Genomic DNA, 10,992 nt, shown 5'->3' with positions numbered 1-10,992 from the left:
AGGACATAGGAGTGTTATCATTTCACACTCTGAACTACTACTGCCCATATAGATTTGTATTCAATATCGGAGAGCAGAATGAGTCTTCTTATTTAAAAAAGAGAGAGATAGAGAGAAAGTCTACCAGTTCAATTCAGTACAATTGTAAATAAACCAAGCGTTGGTTCATGTTATTCAAAGATACCTGTGTGGGATACAGTCCATGTTAATATTGGAATAGTTAGGCCTAATAGTAATAATACCCATACAATACTGGCCAAGATTATTTTCATTTCTATTTGCCATCACCCATCACATGATGTGTTCATCACAGTTGATGAGCACTCCATTACAGCAGTTCAGCTGATTTGATGTCTACGTGGAACTGATCACAGAGACCTGTGACACAATAAAAACAATGTGCTTACTGCACCATATAGGTCCCATTGCGTGCCCCCCCGTCTGTGCCCTCAGCAATTACTTTGTCACGGGGGGACACAGAACAGGTGCCAGCCGGGTGGCAGGAGATAGTGCGCCTCAGAGGACTCTAAACCATGATTGGTTGTGACTCTCGTAAGGACAACTTGATTGGCTCCTCAAATCGAGTCACGCCCTCGCCCAGCCACGAGGGGCAAAATATTCCAGTGAGTGTGTGTGACGCTTTCCAGTCATTGGAATTTAGCTCGTGGTGTCTCAAAGGTATCAATGAACTTCGTGAAGATTTTAGATAACCTTACTTTTACTCAACGTACAAAAGTCAGGTAGCGTTTGCTTTCCGAGGGGATTTTGGTCAGTGTCTTCTTTAAGAAGTTGTCTCTTACCTCTTCTTTTACAACAACCGTTGTAAATCTGCAAACCGAGTCCAGGATGAAATACATTATAGGAATTGGCGGGTAAGTTTGGGCTGTGTATTATTAACTACCGGTATTCTTAAACATAGAAAGCCAATTCAATGTTCAGTTCTATATTGTAAAATGTTAACTGGATGGGAAAATAAAACGGTAACTAGATATTTGAAACATTGTGCCTGGATTGTGTACAAGATCCTGTCCGCTGTAGGCTACCTGGCTGATGTGTAAAATCCCAGGGATGGCTTATGAATTGTTCTAAAAACAAATGGCCGGTTTTGTCTGTATATTAAACTTATTAATAAGAACTACGTGTATGGCTATGTTTTAGGTTCGGCGTTAGCAGGTTGGCGGATATTCATCTGCGTCATGTTGGTACTAGTTTTGAAAGTTTAAGCGGGAGATTCAAAATATTGCGCGGTATCGTGTTGAAAGTGGAAAGAGGAAGGAACTAGCCATGTTGTCAATAACCTTGTGCTAATTAGCTAAGCATACTACTTGTTCCACTATCCACATTTGTTAAATGTTGAAGTCAAGTGGTTATTTGCATTCTTCTATTACATTTTTAGGCATCATTGACAATGTGGATAGCGAGAACAGGCATATTGTTTACTTATCTTGTCCAATGTTTACGATAATGATAATTGGTCGGGTCAATCGAATTACCTTGGCCTCCGTGTCCAATTTGCACTTAATTTTTACCAAATTTTGTGGCTGACCTGGTGTGAACAATATAAATATTGTTACTGGCATTATATTTGTCCCGTTTATTGACACAACAAACAAGACTGCCAGCATATTTACCATCAGAGATGGGTAATAAAGCTAACCATGATCCCGCCATTTTCATTGACCACGCTCCCAGATTGGATGGGCCTGTGTTTCTTGTAAAGAATGTACTACTTTCTTTTGAATTAAAACTCTTTGTAGAAATCGCATGGTTTATTTTCGTGTGTTTGCAGGATAACAAACGGTGGTAAAACCACGTTGACGAACAGACTGGTTAACCTTTTGCCTAACTGCTGTGTAATCCACCAGGATGATTTTTTCAAGGTAAGTATTGTCCCCAAAAGACCAAGATAACTGAATTAAGAATATGAGCCCAGGGCCGCGTTTCAGCTAGATCAGCATAGTGAATTTCACACATTCCAGACTTTCCTCTTGCCACACAAGCTTTCCATTCATCTCGGCTGTGACTAGAGCTTTAGTCACAGCTTAAACCCTAATCTGCTTGAATGCTCTTTGTTTTCCCTCCCTTTTCAACGTAATTCACACCTACCTAGAAGCACAACAAGCCTTCACCTCCATCCATACTTCCCACTCCTTTCTCTCTCCTTTTGTGAATGAGATTTTCCACTTTTCAGTGCAGTGTCTTTGTTTGCTTTGCATGCTTCTCAATGCCTAGTACAGAGATGTGTGTTTAGAATGAGATCAGGATGTGCTCAGGCCTCTGGCCATTGGGTGTGCTGGTCAACCCGAGGTTGCCGCAGTGTTTTACTGGTCACTGTTATTTCAGCCACCGGATCAAATAGAAGTCGGAGCGGACGGCTTTAGGCAATGGGATGGTAAGATCGTGTTTGACTGTAGGACTTAAAAAAACATGCATACACGTTCCTAGCCCTATTTCACATTCATGGTATTAATTATTTTCACGCACAACACTTGTCAATGTTAGAACCACCATCAAATTATTCATCTTGGTTTGTTTTTTCCATCAATATTTGGTCAGCCACACTTGCTGTGCATTAACACAACTCTACCGTATTGTGCTTGTGTGCTCTCCCCTGTGTGTATGTGTAGTCATCACAGCTTTGGACATGGAAGCAATGGTTAACACCGTGAAGGGCTGGGTGGAGAATCCGGTGAAGTTTGCCCGCTCTCACGGCGTGGGGTTGTCCCCTACTGTGGAGCTAGAGGACCCAGAGCAGCAGACCCACATCCTCATTGTGGAGGGCTTCCTGCTCTACAACTACAAGTAAGTCCTCCCAGACCAGGCCACTGTTTATTTTAGCATCATCTTCAATTGTATGTGTAGGGCACAACTACAAGTACAGCAAGTCCTCCCAGATCAGGCCCCCTGCTTCTTTTAGCATCATATTTTTTTGTAGATCTAGTGGTACAGCTAGTTTAATGAAGTACTAAAAGTAGAGTTCCTGTGCACAGCCACTGTCCAGGTGCTGGTGATGTGCAGTAAAAGTAATCCAAGTAAAGGAGAGAAATCACTGCACACTGGTCTTCTTTGCTGGTAGCAACAAACTACCAGCAAAGAAGACCAGTGTGGGGTGATTTATTATTTATTTTTTTCCGTTTCTTTAAGTCTTTCCAGATCACCTCTAGCTTCTATTAGTCACGCTCAGTTGTGTATGTGTGGGGGTTGTGACTTTGCAAGTACATATGTGCTTCACTGTCTTGGCAAAGACTCGTCTACATGCATTTATCCAGATGAGCTTTGCCATTATTGTGATGTAAATATTGTGTCAGAAGAGGTTGTTCATGGCCCAGCCGTGCCTCAATCAGCTGGGCACTCGACTGCTACACCAATGACCCCGGTTCGATTCCGGCCCTAGGTCATTTGCAGAACCCTGCACGTGTCTCTCTCCCCTCTAATTTTCTATCTCTCTACAACTGTCCTGTCACAATAAAGGCATAACAAGCCCCCAAAAAGGTTGTTCATTTAGCCTGCAGTGTCTACATTGTATAAATATTGATTGTCAATGCATTGTATAACCATACCAGTGACCTTATGCTTATGGTGAATATACACTGTTACTAAAATTACATAACATCTGTCAAACTCTGAGAGAGATTAGCTTCTATGAAGCTGAGGAGGGTACATACTGTGCGATCTTGGGAAGGGGCCAGCATCACGTGGGGGTGTCTGTAGCGCAGTGGGACGGTCACTGCTCCGACTGCGGCCCTGTGCAAAGGCAGATAAGAAAGGAAGGCTGCTAATTGGACTAGCATGTTTGTGTGTTCATTGTGGCTAGTTAGTCAGCCTTCTAATGAAGAGATATAATCTTCACTCACGCCCCATGACCTTGTTATGAGGGGAGAGCTATAGTTATAATTGGGGTTACGTTCTCTGTATTGGGGGAGTGTTCTGTCATGGGGTATTTGTACAGAATGTTCATGTTTTACACACATCTTAACTGATGTCCTCTCTTCTTTCTCTCTCTTCTTTCTCTCGCTTCTTTCTCTCTCTCTCTCTCTCTCTCTCTCTCTCCCCCCCCCCTCCCCCTCCCCCAAAGGCCCTTGGTTGATGTGTTCGACAAGTCTTACTACATCAGTATCCCATATGAGGAATGCAAAAGGAGAAGAAGGTTTGTTTTTGTTTTTTTCACAAGTTTCATTTTTAACATTTTCATGTACTCCACACACACACACATATGTGTGCCATAACCCAGTATAAAACATTCTTAAGTCTAGCTGGGCATAATTCATAGGAAGTAGGTTATACTTGTTGGCCTGTGTGGCTCAAAAAGTTATAGAAGACGTGTCACCATCTGAAGTTAAGTGTTTGTATCACATGCACAAAAAAACTTCATTTTAGTCAGCAATTTTCTGCAAAGACAACATGCTTGAACCAGATTCTTGTTCATGAACTTCATAGGCATTATATGGAGTACAGCAGCACCAAGAGAGTTCAAGCAGTTGGGGAATGCAACCAGTTGTATTTGACCTAAATGAAAATGACATGTAAAATGGGAACACAGAGCTGTGGAGATCTGTCTTGCTGCTTTGTGGGGAGCTGAAAGTTCTCCTTTACCTCATTTTCCAGAGTTGTGCTAGGCAAAATCTGTAGTATTTTATTGTTTTAATGCATTAATGCACATAACAAGATTGACCGCAAAGAAAAGCTCTGTTGAAGAGCCCAATCACAAAAGATGATTTAATGTGCATAGAGCCCAGCCACTAAATATTACATATGTTTGTCCTGTGTATATCTTCCAGACACACACACACACACACACACACACAAGCCCTCAATCAAAAGACAATTTCATAATATGGCAAAAAAAGCTAGACGTTTTTTTGAATCTTGACTACGAAATGAGAATTAAAAAAAAAAAATTGTGTTTACAGTACGAGGCAGTACACTGTCCCAGACCCCCCGGGCCTGTTTGACGGCCACGTGTGGCCCATGTACCTGAAGCACAGGAAGGAGATGGAGGAATGCTGCTTTAACATCGGTGAGTGTGCACATTCAGCAGGGCTTAGGCGGCCACTGTGTCTAGTGGTTTTCTTGAACTTAAATACAAACAATTGATACACAAGGGGCAACGTGCAGAATATATGCTATCAGGGCTCTAAATTAACTTTTTTCCACCACCAGCCAATTTGGCTAGTAGATATTTTTTCTTACTAGCCAAATGGAAGGTCAACTAGCCATTTTTCTATCTCAACAAAATAAACCATGTGTTAATTATGTTGCTTTTTAATTATTTTATTAAACTATGTCCTCAACACAGATAAACAATGTACTCAATATAATTCACTGTCTAGTCTATAATTATTTAGTAATAATTTTATTACCTACATTTCATTGTTTTTTTATTCAATTTCCTCTGAAAGCAGTGAATCACATCACACATGCTTCTCACATACCAGACCTACACTGGACCATATACTCTACAGACAGCCGAACACTAGCCTATTACCTCACACACCATCACCCGAACCTCACATACAGTATAGGCCTACAACTCACACAAACACAGCATGCCTTCAACACGCGCCACACACTTACCAGACTTTCAACATACACCAGCCAAACACACACACACACAATCAAACACTACAAAACCTCATATCCCCTACACATCATCACTTAAACTTCACACACAGTGGGCCAAATACCATGGACAATGCACAGAAGAGAGGGGAGGGGAGGAGAAGAGATGAAAGGAGGGGAGGAGAGAACACACACACACACACACACACACACACACACACACACACACACACACTAGCCTACACAGTGCAGTATGATGTCTGCATTGTGTGTTTATTTATGCTGCTGTTGCTGCATCACACCTTTTTAAGTTCCTCCAAGATGAATACTTGCTTTACTCTACTACCATGCGCTTGGAATGACAATTATAGGCTATGCTATGTCAACTAGGCATCCAATAACATCACAGAGACCTTAGTCAGCTTACTTTGTTACTCTCATAGCGCTAGTTTTTTGTTATTGTTTTTTTGTTTCACTTACTCGTACATCCATGTCAAACTCGTGCAGGGTCTTTGCGATGGCGTGGGCGTTATTAAGAAACGACAACTCCATTGTTTGTAGTTGCGAGGACCTCGCAAATATCAGACGACTTTTGACAGCAACGCTTACACTGTTTTGACACAGCTGTCCTGTTCCTCCACTCAAGCCGTTTTCGCTACTCCACCACCACTCAAATTCACCGTCACTACAGTTCGGCTACTATTACTTGCATTCACCGACACATAACCTTGTTTTAACCACTGCCACATTCTTTTTCACCTGTCCAAAACCGAAATAATCCGCGCTAGTTCGCTCATTGAAAATATTGTATCAACACTAGTTCCAGCGCAGGCATCAAACACGCAGCCAATGGATGTGAGGCTGTGTTATTGTGATTAACGGTCAGCCAATCGGTGTGGGCTACATCACGACGGTAGGCGTAATGTTCATGGGTAATGTAGGCGCCGTTTTAACGTTCATCAGACGGCAGACACAGATCTGTGCGGGCAGCTGTTTAACGTTCAGTCGGGCGGGCGCTACCAGCCAATTTGGCTAGTGGATGATTTTGTCTACCAGCCAAAATGGAATTTCACCCGCATTTGTCGTGTTGGCAAGTGTTAATTTAGAGCCCCTGTATGCTATTATGATACGTCATACAGTAGAATAAGCTACCTGCCAAATTGGCTAGTGACACAGAAATTGTTACCCGCCACAGCCAAGTTTTACCAGCATTTGGCCGGTTGGCAGGTGCCAGTGTCAAGCCCTGACATTCGTCTTCAAAAATGAAAGTCTGTGATGAAGGGCATGCTGCCCGAAACGTCTCATTAAAAAAAGAAACGTGAACTTGGTGTTGCGGACTTTCAATTTTAATGTGACTTTGCCAGTCCTTCACCCAAGTCTCTGTGCTTCTGATTTATTTATTGTGTTTTGACTTCTTTTTTTAGAATACCTGGATGGCTTGAAGTCTAAAGATGAGATCTTCAACGCTGTGTTTCAAGACATCCAGAACACATTGTTAAATTGTTTATAGGTACGTGTAAATGACAAAGTAGAGAAATGCCATTGTTTTTTCAAAGCATAATCATTTAATCATTATCACTGCTGACTTGACTATACGTCTTGAATTTGAAGAGCTTTTTTTTTGTGATAAATTTTTTATTGTGCTTTCACCAAACAAAACATACATAAATGCACACACACACACACACACACACACACACACACACACACACAAGGACCATTTTCTGTAGTGTGTTGTATTTCTCATGTCTGTTTGAGTAACAGTGATTTTGTTTCTGTTTTCTTTCAGTAAGAACTCAACATCACTGCCCTGTACAGAGCTGTAAATAGAATGCAGTGGGATTTTTCTCTTTTTTTCTCACCCAAACCTTTGTATATATTTTGAAGGAATTGACTATAATTTATCACCTTTTTTGAATGGAGCTCAAGTTAGGATTTTTTTGTTTGTTTTGTTTTTCATTTACTTGCATTTTTGTTACTTGATTATGTATTGTTTTTGTAAGTGGAGGTATATCTGTGCATACATGCAGGTCATTACAACTTGACTAGTCTGAAAGAACTACTCGTACTACAACATAGCTTTTCATTACTGTGTAGAGTACCCAGCACAACCATCAAAACAACATTCTGTTTGTTTTAAAATAAAAGACGAGTACAAACAAGTCAGTTGTCAATTGTATCTTATCTGAGGTGTCATTTTAACTTAAGTGATTGTAAACTGTTGGTGCTATCTATCTTCATTTCAGTAGGCTACTTTTGCCTCCATCATCTACATCTCAGTGTTAGATTTTTGGTCGTTTTCTGGCACAGTGGCCTTCAACAGCAGAGTCTCCAGCTCTGAGCTCAGGATATCAGAAGCCGTAAGAGTAAACATGCACATTCCTGGCCCAATTGATTGGAACACAGAAATAGGCTGAAGTTTTATTCTAAAACTCCTCAGCAGTATGGTCATACCACTGTTTGTTAACCGCAAATGCAGCAGGATATACCCCTCAAATTTAACATCAGTGAGCCCCATGTCCAATCACTGGGTATTCATTCATTGTGGGTTTATTGGAGCAGCTTTAGTGTGAGGGCCAGAACAAAAGCGTCAGGTTGTCAAAGGCTTTGATTTGTGGCACATGAGTTTGTCGCACATGACCGTGTCAGGCATTCTACGGTTATAAATAGGGTTATGGGGGGATTAACAAGTGGACTGTGTACTGGGCTTTGCAGCATGTGTCTGTGTTGTCATGAGGCCCTTTCCATGAAATTGGGTAAATTTGTTTTTAATGCGTAGCTGTTAAATGGGCACATGGGTAAATGAAGCACTGAATGATGCATTAGGTGTCTGACACATTGTTGTCATTGGTTGACCGTTGCATACATCAAGGCAGCTCTCTGCTTTCCAAAAACAAAATGGCAGAGGTAGTAATTGCCGTGAAAGGGTACATATAAGTGTAAGGAAATATTAAGTGATGGAATAATTTAGAAAATTATGTTGAAAGTGTAAGATCAGGGCTGCTGACTGCTTTGGCCGGGACCAGGACAAAGCCATCTGAAAGGGCCGACCAGCCCGATAGATACAATGTAATGAGGATGAGAATGTATGAGAATGTTTTGCATGGGTTTAGGACAAATCGCACCACCAGACATTAAGCCCTTGTGTAGAGTAGATATTACACACTAGTAATTCTGGTATTGTGTGGTTTTGGGTTTATTTTATACACTTCCAGAGTGTCAGCAATTATAAAACCTACACTGTGGCATATGCAAAATACAACCATATATGTGAGCAGCCACAGGAAAAGAAGGCTACAAGTAGACCCAGGGGCATATTGAGTTTTTATTTTGAAGGTGCTGTTTCTAAGCTTACAATGATACCTTTACACATAGGAATCAGGTAATATCTGAAGAATCTGACCTTTTGAACATGTTCACTTCGTAAAGTAGAAGTTGCTTTTAGATAATCAATACTGTTTTCTGAAGCATCAAGTTCCTTTTTCAAGACCTCAACTTTCACCTTCTGGAAAAAATGAAAAGCACGTAAGGGGGGGGGGGTGTTTAATGATATTCTCCGTTTTGCTCTGGGAAACATGTAGCCTACCTGGGATTTAAATTCAGTCACATACATACAAAAACTTTTAGTAAGTACATTTTACACTTCTGTAAAACTAGTCATAGTGCTTTGAGGTGCGTTTTATTGTGCATTTTTTCTCTAAAACCAGAAAGCAACAACTAATATCACCAATGATAATCATGGAACGACATGGTTGCATGATGGCAAGTTTGAAAGACTTGGGTGGGGTGGGAGGGAATAATAGACACGTTGCAACTAAAACCCTAATGGTCCGACTGGTGTACAAGTCTCAACTATGTAAGGATATAAATATTCTAATTAGCGCTCGTCATACCGTGGATAACAAAATGGTGAATACCGGTATGTACGACTTGTAGCAGTCCTCCATGGCCCCCATCCCCTGCATGTGATGCTGTATGTACAGAATTTGTACGTGATACTCTAGCTGTCCCCCACTTGAGTGGCTGGTTGCATAACAGAGTGAGAATGAAGTGTGGATGTGTGAGGGAGCAACCCCTGGATGTGTCATCTTTATTGGTGTCTGGGCAGCGTTCAGAAAAGGCCACCATTCAGGCGATGCCAGCTGAAGGCCAACTATGCATGCAGCAATGACCACACAACCTGTTTGAAGGGACAGAAATAATCCTAAAATATTTTCCACTGGGTTTTATGAAGGTGGTTTGTAGTAGGCTACTGTTGGCAATGGATATGAGAGCAGAACATACGCGTAGATGTTGATGAGACGAAGTGATCAGCTTTTCTGCACTCACGGTGGTAGAGAGAGCCAGAAACACTTACTGCACTGTGTAATATTGTTAGTTTATTTCCAGAATTAATGTAGCCCATTCAAACGTGTTCATGGACACTTACCACCACCATCAAATTCTAAGTATTCATTATGACTGGGAAAATTGCATTTTCATACATGCAAAGGGAGATCTTCATGGTTCGCCATTTTGAATTTCCAGAAATAGGCATTTTTAGCTGCAAAACGTACTGTACTTTGATCATACTAGTAAATATTAGTAAACTATTTAGTAAATATTCATGGATAGATCAAATTCGGCAGTAAACAGCACCACTCTGACCACCATCTTACACAGTGGACCTTTAATTTGGCTTTACTCCCCACTCTCTGCACTGAAGGGTGACTAGAACAAAAACAAACACTGTCTAGACTATTTCCTTGGGGGAAGAAGAAAAAACTGTTTTATTTACAAACAGTCTGCCATCTGTCTGGATACCATTCTGACACTTTGCTTGTTGTTCCATAGTCAAGTTCAGTTAAAATGGCCAATGAAGTGACAGATCAAAATTACATTATAACAGATTGCACATTTGATCAGGCGCACAGTAGAGGAAGACATGAATTCTATGAGCCTCACATGGGATAGTGTCCAGAAAAAAAGCACAGAACAGACCAGAGTGGGGAACCTTTGTTGCTGCCCTACTTGCCAGGAGGCAAAGAAGCCAGTAAGTAAGCATTTCATGAAAAGCCAGTGTAGCCGATTATGCAATCCATAACATTTGACCCATGTTTAAGAACATGGAAAAATGTAGGCCTATATGCAATGTCACCAAAAAAAAAAGGGGGGGGGGTGCTTGCCAACCTCGTGAGTTGATCCACATCCTTGCGTCATACCACACCTCGTGGGTGGCAATCGGGGGCGTAGCAGCAAATTGTGGGCCCTATGAACAATCGGCTCCAATGGACGACCCTGCCCCATGCAATATACAGTGTATGTACATAAATCAGACACTGCGGGCCCTCTGTGGGGTCATGGTAACTCAGTCACACTTAACCCCCCTGTACGACACCCCTGGTAGCAGTTCCTTCATTGCTCTCACATGAGAGCTCACCTTTAGGTCAGGTC

At 41.5% G+C, this 10,992-nt stretch overlaps 1 protein-coding gene across 1 annotated transcript; it reads left to right on the top strand.

Moving 5' to 3' along the window:
- The first annotated feature begins 607 nt into the window (after positions 1-607).
- Positions 608-7,721, top strand: mibp (muscle-specific beta 1 integrin binding protein). Its single transcript, XM_063201114.1, has 8 exons — positions 608-872; positions 1,790-1,880; positions 2,344-2,392; positions 2,628-2,802; positions 4,076-4,147; positions 4,911-5,017; positions 6,984-7,069; positions 7,349-7,721. Exons 1-7 carry the CDS (start codon positions 847-849, stop codon positions 7,067-7,069), a joined length of 606 nt encoding a protein of 201 aa, XP_063057184.1. The 5' UTR covers positions 608-846; the 3' UTR covers positions 7,349-7,721.
- The last annotated feature ends 3,271 nt before the right edge of the window (positions 7,722-10,992 follow it).

This window comes from Engraulis encrasicolus, chromosome 6 (assembly GCF_034702125.1).
Source record: "Engraulis encrasicolus isolate BLACKSEA-1 chromosome 6, IST_EnEncr_1.0, whole genome shotgun sequence".
NCBI lineage: Eukaryota > Metazoa > Chordata > Actinopteri > Clupeiformes > Engraulidae > Engraulis > Engraulis encrasicolus.
Note: the sequence above shows the minus strand (reverse complement) of the source record. Positions and strands in the feature narration are given on the sequence as shown.

Bases quoted from the DNA above. Each gene is read 5' to 3' on its own strand.
- mibp (XM_063201114.1), top strand. From the start codon at position 847: ATGAAATACATTATAGGAATTGGCGG. The intron at 1,881-2,343 runs GTAAGTATTGTC...CTGTTATTTCAG, and splicing joins ACCAGGATGATTTTTTCAAG to CCACCGGATCAAATAGAAGT. The intron at 2,803-4,075 runs GTAAGTCCTCCC...CCTCCCCCAAAG, and splicing joins TTCCTGCTCTACAACTACAA to GCCCTTGGTTGATGTGTTCG.